Source organism: Hippocampus zosterae, chromosome 11 (assembly GCF_025434085.1).
Source record: "Hippocampus zosterae strain Florida chromosome 11, ASM2543408v3, whole genome shotgun sequence".
Classification (NCBI taxonomy): Eukaryota; Metazoa; Chordata; class Actinopteri; order Syngnathiformes; family Syngnathidae; genus Hippocampus; species Hippocampus zosterae.
Window position 1 is genome coordinate 11,960,821 of NC_067461.1, and position 21,161 is coordinate 11,981,981.

At 42.0% G+C, this 21,161-nt stretch overlaps 2 protein-coding genes across 16 annotated transcripts in view; both read left to right on the forward strand.

The window, feature by feature from the left end:
- The window catches only part of psme4a (proteasome activator subunit 4a), a 415,963-nt gene that overhangs the window by 213,093 nt on the left and 181,709 nt on the right, over nucleotides 1-21,161 (forward strand). The gene's annotated exons all lie outside the window — the stretch shown is intronic.
- Nucleotides 1-21,161, forward strand: part of LOC127610233 (neurexin-1a-like) — a 230,181-nt gene that overhangs the window by 81,082 nt on the left and 127,938 nt on the right. For 13 of the 15 annotated variants that reach the window (XM_052080106.1, XM_052080107.1, XM_052080117.1 and 10 more), the window contains 4 exons: nucleotides 4,603-5,044; nucleotides 10,358-10,741; nucleotides 18,054-18,257; nucleotides 19,752-19,778. In XM_052080106.1, coding sequence (XP_051936066.1) covers nucleotides 4,603-5,044; nucleotides 10,358-10,741; nucleotides 18,054-18,257; nucleotides 19,752-19,778 — 1,057 coding nt within the window. The remainder of the gene's footprint in view (nucleotides 1-4,602; nucleotides 5,045-10,357; nucleotides 10,742-18,053; nucleotides 18,258-19,751; nucleotides 19,779-21,161) is intronic. The other 2 variants (XM_052080110.1, XM_052080119.1) reach the window with 1 other exon arrangement.

A 21,161-nucleotide genomic window follows, 5' to 3' on the forward strand; every position in this document is an offset into this window, starting at 1 on the left:
ACATCTTTCAATTAAATACAATATGAACACAAATGGATAAATCGCAGTACTATTTACAATTTACCTTCACATCATTTAATTATTATTATTATTATGATTGTTATATTTTATTCATCAGCCTGACAGCAGTCGGTAGGAACGAGCGTCGGTATCTCTCCATCTTGCAGCGCGGGTGTAACAGTCTCTGGCTGAAGGAGCTACCAAGTGCTGTCAGGGCGGGCTGGAGTGGGTGGGAGGGACTGGCCATCATAGCTTTTAGCTTAGTTAGCATCCTTCTGTTGCCCACCTCCTCCAGAGTGTCAAGGGAGCAACCCAGGACAGAACTGGCCTTCCTGACCAGTCGCTCCAGTCTCTTTCTGTCCCGGGCCGAGATGCTGCCTGACCAGCAGACAATGCCATAATAGATGGCCGAGGCCACCACCGAGTTATAATTAAATGTTATATTGTAGTTTCCATGGCAATACTGCTATTAGTAAAACACTTGATTGTCACCGATCTACCTTGATGACAAATTAGTGCTGCTCTATTGCATCGTTGGGTGCCCTTCACTTCAAGCAAGTAATGTTTGAGTTTGTTGACTGTTCCCTGTATATTAACTTAAAGTCTACCAACACATCCTTGTCAGTGTAATCAGACTCTTGTCATCCATTCGCTGTGGAAAGAATCTGCTGCTTTAATTTGATGATATTAAAATTGTGTTTGTCCTTGATTGAGCTCCATGAGCCCAAATGATATCACCTCTTTCAATTTTGTTAAAGGGAGGACGTTTCTCAATCCAAAATGCAAGCCACTTTGCTCAAATCAGCGTGAAATGAATGAACATGATGTTACATACAGTGTTACGGATAATTGTTAGGATACCTGGTCAAAATCGTGATACATGAAGCCTGCTTGCGACCATGCATTTTCAATTTTCTAACAGGTATTTTCAGTATAGCAGCTAGATGGATGCCTCATTAGCATGTCTGCCTCGCAGTACAGAGGTCCAGGATTCGAATCCAAGCTGTGTCCTTCCATTGTCGAGTTTGCATGTTCTCCCCGTGTCTGTGTGGGTTTTCTCCAGGTACTTTGGTTTTCCTCTCACTTACCAAAAACAAGCGTTGTTAACACTCTATTTTGTTCCTAAGTGGAAATGGGGATTTGAATGGTTGTTGTTTGTCTTTGTGTGCCCTGTGATTGGCTTGTAACAAGTTCAATGTACCCCGCCATACTGCAGGAAAACAGCTGAGATAGGCTCCAGCATGCCCGCGACCCTTGTGAGGGCAAGCGCTTCGGATAACTGAAGTATGGATTTTAAATACATAAGCACATACACACGCATACTCACCACCGCTCCGATTTACTCCTGAAAACTCATCCGCGACCCCACCCTAAATTAGGGCAGTCAGCAGTTTGATTTCACAAAAGCCCAGCTATTACCCGCTCTTTCGACAATTACTAGTTTCAACAACAAACAAATGCATAAAAGGATGAGTACTGTACAGCCTTCAAAGTTGGAAAATTGCAGGGTCAACTCTGTCTTCCCATGACATGTCATTGATGATTATACCAAACAACAGCATGGAAAGCTTTTACAGGATGTGTAAAAGGCATTGCTAATACAAGCAGGACCCAATAGTAAAAGGCTCATGCTGGAATAGACATAGTGTCTTGTTTCTTGTGTATAGTAGTTCCATTCATCGTATCAGTCACATTGTAGGTCACATCGCATCACGCATTGCAGTTAGACAATAGCCATGGCTCTGTAATAATCACAATATTCCATGCACATCCAATCATCCCATCTGAAGTGTCCTCGTTGTCTCGTACAGTATATCCTGGTGCTGTAATTGTCACCAAATGAGATGCAGTGCTTTTCACAGCTCTCACTCTTACGTGCATATACCGTATGTAGCAAAAGTCGTTGTTTTGTGACAATGCAGTGCATATGAATCAGTTCAAATATTACCTTCTAAATGGAAGTCTTCTATTATGTTGTGGTGGAATTAACTTACTTGCATGCTTGGACTGTTCCACTTTTGGTGGATGTATTTTTTTTTTCCTCCGCCGACCGTATAGCACTAGCTTGTAGATTACTTTCAGTTTTCAATGTGGCTAGTATTTGCTTCACTGAGGCTCATCGAAATACTCGAGTCACATTCACCAAAGTTGTTTTGATTCCCAAATGAGGCCTATTTAGAATCACCCCAGTCATTTTTATCGAAAAATCCGTCCCTAAAATTAGCCAGTAAATGTCTCATTATAAAATGCATTATTGGGCTGTACAAAGGAACCCTGTCATTACTGCTACTCTTACTCTAGCGATGCTGTCATTATGCAGATTGGATAATAATGTGGTTATTGCTGTGTCTAATTTGTTTAAGCCCCATTACAGCAGCACTTTCCTTTCGGCAAAGTGGTCCTCGCAGTGCCCCCTCTTGACACAGTGTAGCTGCTATTTGTCTAGCAGAGACGTTCTCATCCATAGATTGTTGATTTTCATTCAGGGCATGCGTTAGCTTCTGCCAGCTTACCTGTTTATGAACTGACACACACCACTTAAAAACTAAACAAAATGACACTTGACGCAACGGTTAAGTGGGGCAGCAGTGGGTGTTTCTTTACGGTTGTGAAACGAACTTCCTGAACAATTCACTACTCTCATTACTTTTGTAACTGAAATAAGATACTCTAGATCCCTGCTTTTTGCAGATGATGTGGTGCTGTTGGCTCCTTCAAACGGGGCTCTACAACTCTCACTGGAGCGTTTCGCAGCCGAGTGTGAAGCGGTTGGGATGAAAATCAGCACCTCCAAATCTGAAACCATGGTCCTCAGTCGGAAAAGGGTGGATTGCCCCCTCCGGGTCGGGGAGGAGATATTACCCCAAGTGGAGGAGTTTAAGTATCTTGGGGTCTTGTTCACGAGTGAGGGCAGGAGGGAGCGAGAGATCGACAGGCGGATCGGTGCAGCGTCTGCTGTGATAGCGGACGTTGTATCGGTCTGTCGTGGTAAAGAAGGAGCTGAGCCAAAGGGCGAAGCTCTCAATTTACCGGTCGATCTACGTCCCAACCCTCATCTATGGCCACGAGCTATGGGTCGTGACCGAAAGAACGAGATCCCGGATACAAGCGGCCGAAATGAGTTTTCTCCGCAGGGTGTCCGGGCTCTCCCTTAGAGATAAGGTGAGGAGCTCGGTCATCCGGGAGGGGCTCAGAGTCGAGCCGCTTCTCCTCCACATCGAGAGGAGCCAGATGAGGTGGCTTGGGCATCTGATTCGGATGCCTCCTGAGCGCCTCCCTGGTGAGGTGTTCCGGGCATGTCCCACCGGGAGGAGACCCCGAGGAAGACCCAGGACACGCTGGAGAGACTACGTCACCCAGCTGGCTTGGGAACGCCTCGGAATCCCCCGGGGAGAGCTGGAAGAAGTAGCTAGGGAGAGGGAAGTCTGGGCTTCCCTGCTGAAGCTGTTGCCCCCGCGACCCGGCCCCGGATAAGCGGTAGATGATGGATGGATGGATGGATAAGATACTCTGTGTTTGTCTGAACTTTCAGGGTCAATCTAGAGGTGAACTGAATTTGACCTTCCCTAAACCTTTTAATGCTCACATCCAGCTGATCAGGGCAGCAGTACTTTTTGATCAACTTGATGTCCTGTGACAAGAAGCTGAAAGGCAAAATTCACAAAAGGTGTTTGACAAAGACATTTCCAAGAATGTCCAGTTTTATGCCATTCTGTGATGTTTCCAGTCTATCTCTGTTACAGCATGCTGACAGTACAATGTGACACTCTACGATTAGTGGCAAGTGCCCTCTGAGATCATCTCTTGTGACACATTCACAAGCGAGTTGTGTTGATCTATTGTTGGGTGTATTCTTGGTCTCATGATGCCAGAATGTGAGCACTGTTAAAACAAATGTCATTGCACAGGGGAACATATTAGTCGATCGATGGAATAAAGACTCCTTGTGAATTTTGTTATTCAGCTCTTTGTTAGAGCAAGGCAAGCTATGGAAAAAAATAAAAATAAAACCATAATTACTGGACTTTCCTGGTTGCCTTTCAAAATCAAAACAGCCCAGTTGTGATGGGTTCAATTCAAGTCGTTTACAACGACCTGGATGAATGAGACTTTTTACAGGCAATGCTTCCAGGAGTACACATGACTTTGGCAGAGAAAGTTGGAAACTTGTCTTTGATTCTCAGGGGATTACTTGGAAAGGGAACACTTGTAGTTTGGATTTGAAACCTATTGTAATAGTTTTTGTTACATCAGTTCTCGAACTTCTCTGACAGGCAAAGCAATCAGCCAGGGGGTTCAATTTTACTCCACAGAACATCCCTTAAACCCTGCTAAGGGGACTTGGTAACTCTTTAAAGAGTGCATAGTCCTGCAGACTTCTCACTTAGACTCTGTGTAGGCAACATCAGATTTTTTTTTTTGATACAGTCGCAATAATGTCGCAAGGCAGTTTTCCTGATTCTCATTACTGAAACTCTCAGTTACACCGACCTGGAAGTTGTAAACCCACAGTGTATTTGCAAAAATGTACCTATATTTTTAAAAAATGATTCATTTGCCAAGCTACATAGCTACAAGCTCTTTTTCCTCTTTTCTCATCAGGTTGTGTATAAAAACAATGATGTAAGACTTGAGCTATCAAGGCTGGCCAAGCAGGGAGATCCCAAGATGAAGCTACACGGTACTGTGGCCTTCAAGTGTGAGAATGTGGCCACTTTGGACCCCATTACTTTTGAGACACCTGAGTCTTTTATCGTCCTCAACAAGTGGAATGCGAAGAAGACGGGCTCCATCTCATTTGACTTCCGAACCACAGAGCCGAACGGGCTCCTCCTCTTCAGCCATGGCAAGCCAAAGCAGCAGCAGAAGGATTCCAAAAGTCCCCAGATCCTCAAAGTGGACTTCTTTGCGATTGAGATGTTGGATGGCCATCTGTATCTGCTGCTCGACATGGGCTCAGGGACTACAAAGACCAAGGCAGTCAACAAGAAGGTCAATGATGGCGAGTGGTACCACGTGGACTTCCAACGAGACGGAAGATCTGGTAAGACCACTTCAAATGGGCAACCCTTCATGAAGCTATCCATATGTCTTCAAAAATATTGGCACAATAAAACTATTTAGAAAGAACCAAAGCAAGGTATGAAATAAATAAAAATGTTAAATGGTATGAAATATAATTACTCAATGAAAATAGAAGACATATATTGTGGTTGCAACAACATGCATGTCCCTTTGGAAGTACCGACTTAGCATTTGCATTCATCCATTCCATCCATTTTCCGAACCGCTTGATCCTCACTAGGGTCGCGGGGGGTGCTGGAGCCCTATCCCAGCCGTCTTCGGGCAGTAGGCGGGGGACACCCTGAATCGGTTGCCAGCCAATCACAGGGCACACAGAGACGAACAACCATCCACGCTCACACTCACACCTAGGGACAATTTAGAGTGTTCAATCAGCCTGCCACGCATGTTTTTGGAATGTGGGAGGAAACCGGAGCACCCGGAGAAAACCCACAGAGGCCCGGGGAGAACATGCAAACTCCACACAGGGAGGCCGGAGCTGGAATCGAACCCGGTACCTCTGCACTGTGAAGCCGACGTGCTAACCACTGAACTACCGGGCCGCCCATTTGCATTCATTGGTCATAAAATGTGATCTGGCAAATATTTTTCCACCCTGCACTGTGAATGTTTACATTGGGAATCCAATATGTCAAATGATTTTGTGTTTAAGCAGAATGTGTGTCTATTGTTGTGATTAAGTTGAAAATCAGATCACATTTTATGAACCTTTCATGCAAATTTCTTGGTCGGGTTCACTGATTTATTTATTTTTTCTGGGGTTTTTTTCAAACAGTCATTCTGGATTTTTTTAAACGTTCAATCCCTACTTGGCTTTGCTGTTTGACCCCTCTTCTGACGTGTCCCTGAGGTCAGATTTGCTGTTGAATTCCCTTTTGATTTGATTGTCTAGACAGCATTTTATTAGTATGTCCGTCGAGCCAAGCCCTTGCAATGTCAGGCTGTAAATTAGATGTACTCGTTGTCAGTTTCTACTCCCCATCTCAAAAGCTGCAATTGAGAATTCATTGTAGCCTAAAGCAAAACTGGGTTTTGGTCCAGAGTTAGAGGTACAATGTGCATAATTATACATAACTTTGGGTGAGAATTCTGCATTCCTTTTTTTCTCTCTCACACTTTCTCCATCCCTGCATAGCATTGAGTGTCATGAAGTCAAAGTTGTATTTTAAAATTAAATATTCGGACTTTTATTAATGGCAGGTCAAACAAAAAATATTTCTTGTCTTAGGTGGTGCTCATTATCTGTCTTGTCCCCACATACATTCTACAGAACATTTTGTTGAGCTTTTGCGAATCACTGTTCTGTCTACCCTGTCGAAGTTTCCATGGAAACAGGAGGTGGTTTCTACCAGGACCAAGATAGTTGCTACACAGCGCTGTGCTGAGACGTACACTAATGGCATTTAAGAATAATTTATCTTGTTTTCTATACATTCATATAATCAATTATTCCATGCTATAAAAAAGGGACACAATGATCTGAAATTGTACACAAGTGAGAAGATTTACAGTTCGGTTACAATTAGGGCTTGAAGCATCTATGTTTTCAGATCACACGTTTCCAATTTACCAGCGCTGGGTCATCTTAGCAATATTATTAATATGCAAGTAGGAAACCTCACTGCATCTTAATTTTCTGTCTTGAAATTAATTTGAATGGCAAATTACAACAAAAACAATATTGTTTGATAAACTGCTGTGTGCACTGCACCTCAAATTGAAGCATTAAAGTCTGAGGACTCTTTCATTCATTCAGAAGTAACCCAGGCGTCGCTCATTGAATACCTTTTATAACTTTTACATACATTTATAGTTTCAATTTTTGTGAGTGACATGCTGTACAATTCTGAGAACACGTATAATATATATATATATATATATATATACACACACACACACACACAGTATATATATAAAGGAAAGTATAAATTAAAACCCCTGAATGCCCCAAAACCATACCATGGTTTTGTACCATGGTGCCGGCCACACTACCATATTTTGGATTATAAGGTGCACCTTCAATGAATGGTATACTTCAAAACTGTCAATGCCGACCATTTGAGAGTATTTGACCAGGGTCATGGAAGAGGTTGTGTTCTATTGTATTACTTTGTTTAAATAGTCGAGAACGTCGCACTGCAATAAGAGTTCCAATTTTCTGTTCACATTGCAATTGAATATTTCGTTAAATTAAAGCAGTATTTTATAATGCAGTACACATTCACAAATCAAGTGGGAGCGATAAACCTGAAGCATATGGTGCAATTTGCCACTCGTCAAATGTTCTATTAATACTCAAGACTGACTCAAAACTCAAGTGTGCCACAAGAGCCCAACGTAATTATCCCGCAGCCGGGTCTTCTATGAGCAACACTTGAGCTGCATCCTTGACAATAGTGGGTAATGATCTCGGCCGCCTTCAGGCTCTTCCTACAGGAAGCAGATCTGTGAATGGACTCCGGCTGCATCTTGTAACCTCAACACATTAGAGACGTTAAGTGACACTCATCTTTTAAGTGAGGTCTTCTGGGCATGACAGTGGTGTCGGTCACAGATATATGGACATCGCTCCATTGTGGATCCATCTTCCTGCCACAGTGTGCGCACCCGTTCGGAATATGACCACACGCTCATCCACACTGACAGAGGTAACACATCTCTGGAGCTCTCTCCCTACCGAGAATCCAATCACATAGAGAGATTTGGCCGTATCGTCCTAACTGGATTGTAGTAATCCTCGGTTTAACACATTTTGGGGATGTGTGAGTGGGGTTAGGAGGTATCATGCCAAGTTGCGGCCGGCTGCTGATGCAGAAAGTGTGAGAGCCCTACTTTCTCGTTTAATAATAGGGGAAGGGTCAACCCTCTTGAAGCCTTTGAAATTTAGGGAGCTTCATCATCATTATTCACCGAGCTGTACGGTGTGCATTGTTAGTTTGATCAAGCGTCGTCGTTTATCCTCTGCTTACTTCATTGTTCATCTTTTCTTTCATTGTTCTCTCCTCCTCCATGCTCTTTACAGAGACTTTATCTCCATGTTCCCATCTTTGTACCAGATCCATCTCCTCCTCTTTTATGCTCTGCAGCATTCACACACGCACATGCCTGAATCCTTTTGCCGATGAATGATGTTCCAAACATAGTCCTAAATTGTGCATATGCGTTACGGTCCACGTGCTACTTGCCTGGTGATGGCACACATCCCCAAAGGATTCTCTAGTGCCTTTCGACAATGTAGTAAAACTGTGTTTGCACACTTCCTTTGCGGGACTGAGACAAGAAAGCAGAGAACTCGGAACCCATCTTTTAAATATGCTTACAACCTCTTGTCTCCCGCTTGCATCAATTTAGAAAGCCTACCTCGGGGGGGGGGGAAAAAACCCATCCATGTTTGATTATTCATAAAATAATAGCATTCACATGTAGATGTAATGAATTGTAAAGAAGTCATCAGGTGATGGTGTGTATGTAGGAAATAATAATTAATAATAATGATTGACTGTTGGCAAAATCTATGGTCAATTGATCAAATGTCACTTCAGCTAATACACAGCATGCAGAAGGATACATTTTTTGAACTGAATTACGTAGTGTGCTCCATTTTTTCCTAATTGTTTTCACGACATGATTAGTCAACAGTCAATTTTACACAATAGAAAAATGTTTACCGGTAATTCATGGTTACATTCTGACCACGCCATCCTGAGCTTGTCACACTGTTTAATGGGGTCAGGCACAAACGTGAAGGTGGATACTCCCATCACTAACCACATTGGCCACACTAATGTTGACGCTTGAGTTAAGTACCTGCCCTAGGATGTGGAAAAACTTTTTTTCACTAATGAGTTTGATATAGTGTGCTCATTAGTTGTAACCTGAAGGGAGCTGTTCTGGCTATGTAACGGGTGGCCCTTGCCAAGTCTGCAAAGCTTGGAAGTCACAACAGATGTGGCTAGAAAGAGCAGGGACAGTGGGCTGTGGCGGGGAAGCGTTGGAACAGATGTCTGGGGCCAAGACCCTCGAATCGGGCTACAACATGTTGGTGGGACGAGGTTAATAATTCCACCACTGGTCCCTCAATGTTCTCTCAGTCATTGTAATTGTTTGCAAAACAGTGCTGACTCATCTTGAATGAAGAGAAATATTTAACATGATCATCTCATGGCACAAGTAGAAATTTAACAAGATACTGAGCGTATTTCTCATACATACAATTAATATGATGCAGTATTCACAAATGTGCATGCTAATGGTAGGTGTAATAAAATGTGAACGGCCCCATTTAGTGTTTAGTGTGTCCATAAAATGCCATGCAGCCCTGAAGAAAATTAATATAGGCTTGAGGGCTTCCAAATCATCCAACCCAACACAAACAGTTTGAGAAGAAAAGTAACTTAAAAGCTCTGCTCCCATTTCACAACAAACAGTGAAGACATTTGGCCAGAGGCAATAGACTATTACCCCCTCATATCTTCATTTGCAAGCATTTGCCAGTCAAAATGCAAATTATTATTTTATGGCTATATTATTTTGTAGCATCCTTAGCCGATTTCTCCACTGTTTTCTCCAGGCAGAAACCTGCTGTATAGATTACTGCATGTGGGAAGTGCAGGCAGTGGTTATTAATTAAAGATCCACAATGGCACCTAAACTAAGAGTAACAGATCCGTGTACAAATTAATCACGCAATCCAATTTTCACACTAAGGCCTTTCTTTCCTAAACTTAACAGTCCAGTCATGTCCGCTGTTGTTTACCGTTCGCCAGATCGAGAATTAAACCTGAATGAGAGCAATAAATCATGGTGGAGAAACACACAAACCTCTTGTTGCAGGTATATGTTGGAGAGGATAACAGAAGGAGAGACTGAGTGAAAAAACGCTTCAGACCGTTAATCAAGTTCAAAAAGATGGCTTTTTTTTTTTAGGAGTGGCTAAAATGATTGAAGGGGCGCCACATTTTTATTCACCTCTGCGCTCTCTCACACACTTTTTTTTAATGACAGCTCCTTTAAGATAAATGAGATGTGATATGAGGAATCCAGGGAAAATTGAGAGGAGGATGCTAGGGATACGGGATCAAGCAGTTAATAGACTAGCTGCCTCATGATGAATATGTCTTATCAACATTCATCAGTCTTTCTAAATGAAGAAAGCCCTGACCCTGTCTCAACAGATACCACCTATTAAGCAAACGTCTCCAGTGGACGCCTTTCCTTGAGTTTTCTGGATTTCACACCTGACTTAAAAATATCCGTCTGTCTCTGTTTTTAGGTACCATCTCTATCAACACCCTCCGAACTGCCTATACAGCCCCTGGCGAGAGTGAAATTCTGGACTTGGATGATAATCTTTACCTTGGGGGCCTACCAGAGAACAAAATGGGCCTGGTGTTCCCCACTGAGGTGTGGACAGCTCTGCTTAACTATGGCTACGTCGGCTGCATTCGGGATCTATTTATTGATGGACAGAGTAAAGATGTGAGACGTCTGGCTGAAATTCAGAAGGCTGCTGGAGTCAAGCCTTCGTGCTCCAAGGAGCCTCCCAAACAGTGTTTGAGCAATCCTTGCCAAAACAACGGCATCTGCAGGGAAGGCTGGAACCGATATGTATGCGACTGCTCCGGAACTGGATACCTGGGTCGCTCTTGTGAACGAGGTAGGATGTCCTTCCTAGCTGTGGTTGAAATCTTGTCAGCACTGAACAATGACCCAATCATTTTTCTCTGTAAGGTTCCGAGACGTTTCTTTTTTTATGGCATGCTACTGTTTTTGTTTGTTTGTTTGTTTGTTTGTTTTTTTCAAAACTATGAATTACCCACAAAAATAATGGCAATTTAAATAATGAAAGAGTCACAATTATGTCAAACATTTTAACATTGTGATACAAGCGTAAAAAGAGGTTTCGCTTACAGAAAAACCCACTCACATAATTACAATCAATAATAATGAGATGTGTGACTAAATCGTAACGACCACGGAAGTCAAGAGACGGGATTGGGACTCGTGTGTCTTACACTCCGGCACTTGAAGGTGACAGCAAACTTCACCATATGATTTACATTCATGTGGTGAGGTTGTAGGGAAAGTGCAGGTATCTGTTGTGTTTTGTGGTTGAATTTCATGTTTTGTTTTGCAAAGTGCGCCCCACAATCTGGTACTGGTACAGACGGCTCCGTGAGATGGTGTTTCTTCATGACATGCCCTGTACCTAGCCTCAGGTCCTTAGGTCATTGCTCTTTTCCTTTTATTTTGTGTTTGCGTATGCTTGTTTTCACCCTTGTGGACAGTGGTGCAGGCGGGTGATTTTAATTGCGTGAAGCACTTTGAATGACATTCTCATGTATGAAAAGCACTTCATAAATAAAGTTTGATTGATTGAGGTGCATACCACTGTCCATGACAAGAGGAGGCAACATGGGATGACAAGCAGACTGTCGTGACAATGTTTTGTCCACTGATGAATGTGGGCAAGGGAGCTTAATGCGGACATACTTTACCAGATGAGGAGCGCAGGTTTGGGATTGTAGTAGGTGACAGGTGAGGTGAACAAAGCAGGAGCACAGATGAGGATTCTGGTGCAGAAACTCTGATAGGAATATGGTTCAGATAAAAGCAAGAGTGCATTCATGCGGTTTTGAGGCAATTGACTCTGTGACAGCGCAAGTCGATCTGACGGCATGGTGGAGTTCAGGACTGGCTTTGGATTGCAGTCGACGATGATGATGATCGTCTGAAGCTAGGTCCCTGTTCCAGCACTCCTATCTCCAAACCTATGCAGTATACACAGACACATGTAAGGAGCGGAACTGATTAAGAAAAACTGAAAGTTAATTTCTTTCAGTTATATTTTATTATGCTATTACAATTTCATTTAGACAGTACAGGACTGTACATTACTACTTGTCCCATTCAAAAAATCTAGTGGCATAATTTGTGGGGGCCTAGAACTAATTAACAGCCTTTCCATTCATTGCAATGGCATAAGTTGATCTGAGATTTGATTGATTTGAATTACAAGCATCTTCACAGAACTATTTACATTTACAAGCCAAGGTATGATTGTGAGGCACTATCCTGCCAAGAAGTCTTGTATAACACTAATCCATATTTGGATGTATGCTTATTATCCCTTTTTTTGTCATCAATTGTGTCCAGGCATCTGTGCTAGCGTCAAAAACATGAAAAAGCCAAAGAAAAATCAGCTCATAGAGCAGGAGTATTGCAAGTTTTGCTGACCCATTCTTCAATCGGTGTCCTCCGTATGAAGCAGAATGAATGTTATGCCTTTAATGTATAATAGTAAAATTATTAGTATAACCATGTAATGGTAGCGGAAAGTTTGTTGTTGTTTTAGTTTTTTTAAATCACTGATCCTGATTTTGGAACATGAACAAAACCTGATTGATTTGTAGAAAAGATCATTTTAACATGACGCTGCAAGGCACACATAAAAGAGTCAGGTTTTGTATGTGAGTTGAGTGTAGGACTTGTTGAATTGCAGCTGACGGATGCACTGCTGAGGCACACTGGCGGTCATATCTAGCATGCACAATAGCCTGCAAATTGGCTGTCTTCTGCTAACCTTTTAACTCATCGGGCCACTCAGCTGTGGCCAGACCTGGCACAGAATACTCATCATTTTTCCTCCGGAGGAACGTCATAAGAGAAGTGAGCAAAGTCTTCAAGTTCAGACTCTTGGCTGACTATGCAACACTCTGTGGGCTATATTGCATTAAAACGGCAGTACAAATGCTTCTACTGGGAACATATTCATTTTCTCTTGTGCTATGGATTTATAGTTTTGATAGATCTCTCTGAATTACAGAAATGCTGTGTGTGTTTGGGTTGTCCTGAGTGCAAAGCTCAGCAAGGTTGTGGCAGTGCGTTTCTGCCTACATCAGCTTGTTGGCCTTTGACCAGCAGATTAGTTTTAGTCTGACACGCTTGATCAAAATGTAGCTCGATCAAAATAACAACCATCACCTTGTGAGTGGGCCAAATCTTTCTGTTGCAATATAATTTACAGAAAGGCTGCAATACAATATTTTGGCTTATTTATGTAAATACAGTGAGCAATTAAAATTGGAGTCTCTGTATAGTTTTGATTGCAATTTTAGATGTGTAGTTTGCATTATGGTAATCTGCTGTGGGGACTATGAGTATTTCCATTGTATATTTCTCTTGTACATGGATCAAAATCAACAAAAGCAATGGGAATGAGGATAATTAAGAACAGCACCGATTCATACAATATAACTCTACAGAAGTTATTTTCTACTTTTTACATCAACTGTGCAATGCATATTCATGCACAAATTAAAATATGAATAATCAAGGCAAATGTCGAAAAGAGGTGAAGCATGTGACAATGTTATCTTGGTGCAATACACTTCAGGTTTCCTCACTGGAAACCATTCTGCATCATTATCATAGATTGCATGACAACATGGTTGTACTGACACTTCCAGGTCAAAGACAGACCGGCGTGATCATGCATTTTGTTTTTGCGTTTGTGCTATCAAGTCTCATTACCCATAAATCATCCAATTTCAACATGTTTTTTCCCCCTTCTTGCTCTCATTCTTGTAGCCATGTAAAGCTAGTTTAAGTCGCGCTGTTAAAATACGGCTAGTATGAGAACGTAAATCGGAGATGGATGGGCACCCACTCCCTCTTTGCTCCCAAATCTTTTTGCTGTGGATATCAAACCAGCGAGCATACAGCCACAAACAGCCGTGTTCACCATTGAAATATCTACAAACCAATGGGTGATGTCACACCTTACATCATCTGCAGCTGCGGAACAATCACGCTGAATGACAATGGCACTTGAAATATGAAAATAGCAGTCAGTGGTAATAGCTTGACCCAAAGAGAAGGAGCATTAATGCTGTGCCAGCACAACATGATATATTTAATAGAAGTGTTTTGGAAGCAAACATCCGACATCTCTTTTGAATGTGCCAGTTGAGCTTTGCTCGTCTCTGCTCTGCACTGCTCTGCTTTGCCTTTCCTCCACACGTGTGCTCCACTTTTGACTAATTAGATGACAGGAATATGGGTATTGTACATGAGGCTAGTGGAATGGCCCATGCATTCAGATTATTTTCTTACTTTACTTCTGAAAGATAATAGCTTTTCCAGAGGGTGTTTTTTGGGCTAACAAAGGCAGAGTCCGTTTTTACTTCAATGAGAAATTCCGGCAAATGGAAAAGAAAGTGTCACATCTTCACAGCCAACAGTTTATTGCTAAAGTTATTCCTTTTCTTCTCACATTCAAGTGTCTTCCTGTTTTGGCCAGGATGCTCTAATCTCTCGTGTTCTGGCTGTGTCGGCTCAGACACCGGCATTAGTGTGGCAGTGAGTGGGAACAGAGGAGCACAGGCCTGCTGCCAGCTGTTTTGATGGCTCCAGATTGCCGTGATGTTTGTCGGATCCAGCAGGCACCAGTAGGCAGAGGAGCTGTCAAAAGAATTACTACGGCTCTCACTTAGCCGAGCATGGTGTACCCCCCGGTGGCAAAGTACAGCAATTACATATGGTGTAGTTGGAGGACGACTACGACGACGACGCAGCTGCAGAAGCAGGGGGTGGGGCTTCTCGAGTGAGGCATGAAGCTATTTGCCCTGTTTTGAGAGATTTTAATTAAGCAGACAAAGCATTTTTTCTCTTGCTTCCTAAATGTCTACCCTTCCATTGTTAATCCAGTTGCTAATTAGCACAAATATTTGTGTAAAGCCGAGGCAGGCAACCAGATGGCTTGTTGCAGGACACGCACATACTGTATTCCCTAATGAGATATGACACTCCCCATTGCAGAGTGCAGCAAACATCTGCATTAAACGTAGCTTTTTGATCAGTCAGAGGCAGCAGCAGGTCACATAGGTAAATTACTGCAGGAATAGAATTGACTAATCTGGAATAAGCAATTAATTCCAGGTATAGATTCATTAGGTTGACATATGTATAAATTCATTCATTCATTCATCGTCCGAACCATTTCATGCTCACTAGGGTCGCGGTGAGAACAAACAAACTCTGCATGGCCATCCACACATAGGTGGCCATGCACAGACAAATCTGTGCCAGGAACTGTAAAGATATACAGACTCTGTAGGAATCCTGTCATGTTGCAAATGTTTCTTTGTGCATATTGAATCATTTGAAGTCTACTCATTTGATTGGGCATGTTTCAAGAATGCTGTGCTAAGGAGGACACTGTTTTTAAATTGTTTATGGTATCCTATTGTCATTTCCTTTTTTTCTTTTTTATCCTGAACATAGTTTCCCAAAGCCTTTGGCAGTTGTTTCCCAGTAAAATGTAAATTGGATTGGACCTGGTGCCCCGGTACCTTGGCATGCACATCGCAATCCTGTGACATGCAGTTGACAGCTCCCCTTCCTGCAGAGCGTCTTCTCCTGAGGGGAGAACGGAATGGGAAAAAAAAACAAACTGTGTAGTGTCTGCCATTCCTTACCCTTGTTAGTATCAAAGCCTAATTTGTCACATCACACGGGATGCAAACACATGCTGACTCCTCTGAAAAGCACACACAACAATGGTGGTTTGTGTTTTACATGTGAGAGAAGGAATGCTTGGTTATTTTGGTGGCTTCCATCAGGACTGTAACAATCTCCTGTCAGACACAATGACAGCCTCATTCCCCTCAATTTATTTTTAATGGAAGGGTCACGGAAAACAATTTTTTTGAGTGTTGCTCACTTTGGATAATGCTGTCATTTCCCCACATTATACTTCACATGTTGACACATATTTGGACTTTGCTCGTCTATGCCACTTGAATGGTTGAAAGGTGACGTCAGGGTTGAAGTGATTAAGAATACCAATTTCATGGTCCGGCATGGTTTCCGGCATAATCATAGCCACTTGTGGTAATCGAGTGTGAATTAAAAAGGGAAACAAGGCTGTTCTATATTGAAGCCGTTGCTCCAAATATTTTGGATTGTATGTTCTTGAGTTGTCTTTGTACAATACACTGAGGTGTATGAAACGGTGTACAGTATTCGATACATCCTATTTTTTACAGATATAGCATAAACCGCAGAAGGACTGACGATGGTACTAACGATAATACATCAAATACCGTGAGCCAGCATGTACTGTGTAAAGCGGAGCAAACAACATTGAATGTCTTCCGGGAACAAGCATTTTCCAAGTGTTAGGACTTTGAACTCCGTATTTCCCATCATTTCCCCGACAGTTTTCAAACGCTACTCTCTGCTGTGTCAGCTTGTTACGTAGCGGCGTGACTCGTTTGTCACACACCCCTGTCATCTGCAGAGTACCCCAGGAGGGGCGTGGAGAAATTGAATTTGGGTGAGAAATGTGACTGAGTCACTCCGGAAGGGATGGATGTGACATGTGCCTTTGTGTGACTGGGAAGTGATGATGAGGTGGTGTGTGAGACAGTGATACCCTATAACTCCCCAAAATCTCAATCTCCCTTTTGAACTTTGCGTCTCAGCACCGCAAGAGCAATAATGGTTCTGTTATTGGGTTGTGGTTTAGTTACATTCTCGGAAATGCTGTTACAAGTTCCTGCCAGCGTTAAACAATCTCCCTGACATCTCTCCGGACAGCGGCATAATGCGTTGAGTAAATGTAGCGGCAATGAGCAGGCGCTCAATATTTAAGGTTCACAGACAAACACAGATCATGTTGATCCTAAAATATTGTGTCTCCATCGATGTCCCTATGCGGTTTAGTCTCTGTGACGCACAAAACGCATGGACAATAAATTGAGTTTCCATTATTTCCTTTTTACGTTTTACCATTATTTCCCCCTATGTCCTCTGCTCGTTGAAGGAACATGATCATGTCCTCGCCAGTTCTGAATGTGTTTCCCCTTCATAACGGCTTGCTTCCACCCACGGAGACAAATACTGCATGTCAGAATTTCAATACCTATTCAAACTTACAGTCTATTTTGAAACCATTTTTGAGACAATGAGTAATCCTGAGCAATGGCGATCTATTATTCTGTACTGTGAGTCACAAATGTCCTTCCAAGCAAATCGCTTTCGGCTGAGTGGCACGTGTAGAAGGCCACGTTCTTATTCAGGTTTGAGCTGTACACGCTCTACATGCAAGTAAACCACATTGTTTCCTTGGCATTACTTTCATCAAGCTGTTTTTGAACAAAATGGCGTGCTTAAATAAATAAATAGATAGATAGATAGATAGATAGATAGATAGATAGATAGATAGATAGATAGATAGATAGATAGATAGATAGATAGATAGATAGATAGATAGATAGATAGATAGATAGATAGATAGATAGATAGATAGATAGATAGATAGATAGATAGATAGATAGATAGATAGATAGATAGATAGATAGATAGATAGATAGATAGATAGATAGAAATGTACGGCTGCAATACTGGTCAGTACATCACAGCTTCCTAGGGCAGCAATTTCCAACTACTATGCGATGGCAGTTTTGTGTCCCCTTCGAGATCATTAGGTGTGCAGCGGGAAATTGTACACTTTCACTTACTGGCAATTGTGCGGAAAATTTATTTCGAGCAAATATTGTACCTTTATTCACCTGTCTATGCAAGCAACATATAATGAAGGGCAGCACAATGAATATCATTCACCTTTGTGCATTTTTACTTTGTTAAGAGTGTCTAAAATGAGATGTTATTTCAGTACATATACTTCTCATGCCATTTTTGTTTAGTGGTGTTCTGTGAAATTTTGCCAATGTTTCTATGACTCGAAAAAGGTTGGCAACACTGTCCTTAGATAAAGATTGGGAAAGAATGCAAGAGGGTCCATGAGCATTTGGGAATAACAACAATGAAAACTGATTGGGTTGCAAAGTGTTTGTATGATAGCCCCTTCGACCGACTCGTAGACCAGATTTGTGATACAACTCTCCCATTCTGTATCACTGATCATACATTTCTTTTTGGCCCCGTCTTGAATCTATTTGCAGAGGCGACGGTCCTCAGCTACGACGGCAGCAAGTTTATGAAGGTCCAGCTGCCGGTGGTGATGCACACCGAAGCTGAAGATGTTTCGATGCGCTTCCGATCCCAGCGAGCCTATGGTATCCTAATCGCCACCACCTCTCGGGACTCTGCCGACACCCTGCGTCTGGAGCTGGAGAGCGGCCGCGTCCGGCTGACTGTCAATTTAGGTAGCGACCCAAGCGTGTATCCTCTCTGCAGCAGCAATGTCATGCGTCAAATTGAGCTAAATTACGCGTGACAACTCTTTCAAATGCACTGTACATCACACAGATTCCATTATTATTACACAATTATTTCACAATCTTGAATAGAAGGAGATGGTGTAAAGCTTTCAATGGCAAGAGTCTGCGGCTCTCTGCTTACTGCCACTTGAACTCGCAGCTGCCTTTGCCCAGCAAGGAAATGCTCGCCACTTGTTCCATCAACGTATTCCTCATTGGCATTTTTGTCCGAGACCCATTATGGTGCAATTTTATTTGCAGTTACACCTTATGCATGGATTGATGGATAGATCGGTTGAAAGATGGATGGATGGATGGATAAATTCCAAAAAACAAAGGAAATAATGCAGTTGGTCAAATCAATGAAATTACAAAAAGTGATGACAAAAAAAATAAGCCACTGCCCACACCCCTCCGAGCAAAGGGATAAACTAAAGATAAGCATATATCACTTGGTGGACTTTTATGCCCTTCTTTAAAATTGGTGCATTTCCTGTAGGGCAGGCAAGTGTCGGTCTCTGGCTGTTTGCTCCCACTTTTCTGCTGCGGTTGACAACACACGACAGGCAGGGCCAGAAAAGACGGCAGGGAGGGGGTTTTCGAACTGGGTCACCTATCGCACAGCGCAACATGAGCTGAGCTTTTGCAACCAGGGAGGTAAAAAGGAAACGTAAGATAAAGCCTGTGTGCCCGCGGCTTACTGTAAGTCAGTCATGGAAGTTGACAACTAGAGCTGCTGTGGTAGAATTAAGACCACAATCCAGCACGCTGGAAAAGGAACGACAAAAAGTCAGGTTACTTATTTTGTACACTTTTGTCTTTTTCAGCTTTAGAACACAGACACACATAGACATTATTGTTATCTTGAATTCCAGTCATTGGTGTAAGAATGGACTCGTGCTACCCAGTGTTCATTACATTGAGGCAGAAAACCAAGATGACGGTAATTTTAATGTGCTGTAATAACATGGCTGAACTATATATCAGAACTGCTTCAAATGTAGATGGTTATTTCATCATTATATCGCTATTCCGGTACTGTATACAATTCATGTTTTGGTAGGAAAGGATGGACGTTGCTGCCTGGCTGGCTCTGTCTGACTCTGACCAAAAATCTCATGCTCTCATAATATGTACTGTAATTGCAAATGATCCACCTAAAATACAAAGACTAAACAATCATACATATTCTTATTCGGTATGAAAAACTATTGTTGTCATACGTTTTGGCTAATCCCATAGACCATGTTTTGCTCCTCTGTCATGACTACTGCAGCACTTAAGTGGTCATGTTGCAGCTGGAGGCCATGGGCGAGAGCATGAGAGGACGGTCAGCGTCCGTGTGTATGTCCCCAGAGAGGTGGACTGTATACTTTACTGATGTCTGCAGCTGCAATGTTGAAAGATGAATTTATCTCTCATCTATTCTTCCCCATCTAGATTGTGTCAGGATAAACTGTACCTCCAGTAAGTTACTGCTCACATTTCATTTCTTCTATAGCTCTTCTATTACAGTACCGTACTCTACTTCTCTCGGCATTCATGTACTAGAGTCGTGGTGATATAGCAGCCCGGTTATAAAGGGCATACTATTTCTTTTCTGCAGCCACTACAAATGACATTCAAAAGTTCTCATAAGATGTATCTGACTTGCATCTTGCATTGCAATTATTAATAGAACAAGAGGTTCACCAGAACGGAGAAAAGGGTGAGGTTGTAATCAAAGAGAACCATGCAGTACTGTGCCTTTCTATTGATATTCTGTAATGATATTTAACACAACCAAACACCCCCCCTCCCAAAACCCCAGTTTTATTTTCAGTTGTTTTCAACATGCAGAAGGTATATGTCACCTTTTTCTTTTCCTTTGACTCCAGTATGACCAACTGGTTGTAAATTGATGAAACTATACGTGGGACATATACCTGTACAGGAATTACAGTGTGTGGTTTTATTGTTCTCATTAACGTGGCTCACGGAGCAGAAAGAAATGTTTGAAGACGAAGGCGCAAGATGTGTGCATCTGTGAGTATGTGTGTTTCAACAAAGAAATATCATATTGCAATATTGTATGACCTCATTTCCGGTTTAACGATTCTAAGAGATGTACATGCTATCAATATCATCGAGAATAATGAATGAAATCAAATCTTTGCCTGTCCCCACAAATACTCTGCAGAGGTTTAATATTCTTGAATTCGGTCGTCCGTATTCCAAAGGTCATGTTGAGAAAGTGGCCCTTACACAACAAACGTTGCATCATGTGAAGTGACCTCTAGACACGCCTTTGCGGGCCAGCCACTCTTACCACCTTTCTAAATGCTAAATAGCATCGCTCATGCCTCCTGGATGCCTCCCTTGTTTGTGTATGCAAATGAAAAGCTCACAGCTCTAATTCCCTGTTTCAATGTTTTAAAAAGGTCATTCTTGGTTTATGATGATACCGTGAAGGCGTACTGTCTCCACACAATATCCGGGTTATTCTTTGCCAAGCAGTATCTGATTTTTTTTTTTAATCCAAAGACAAAACTACAATTTAATACCATAACTGTTATTGTCATCCATAACTTAAACTTTAAATAAGACAATATTCTTCATGGATTGTCTAGTTTTGTAGCGCACATCATAAATAAAAACAAAAGGCAATGTACATTTTTTCCTAATGGTGGAATGAAGCAAAGAAAATTTGAAGAGCCATACCAAATTGTGTCTCAGGACACAGAAAATTGAAATTTTGGGAGATTACCATTTTTATTTAGTTCATATCAAATTCATTTTTTTTTCCACGGTTATTCGCTTCGCTGTTATTTTTCAGCCTCTTCTTTCTCGCACTTGTTAATTAATGTGCAG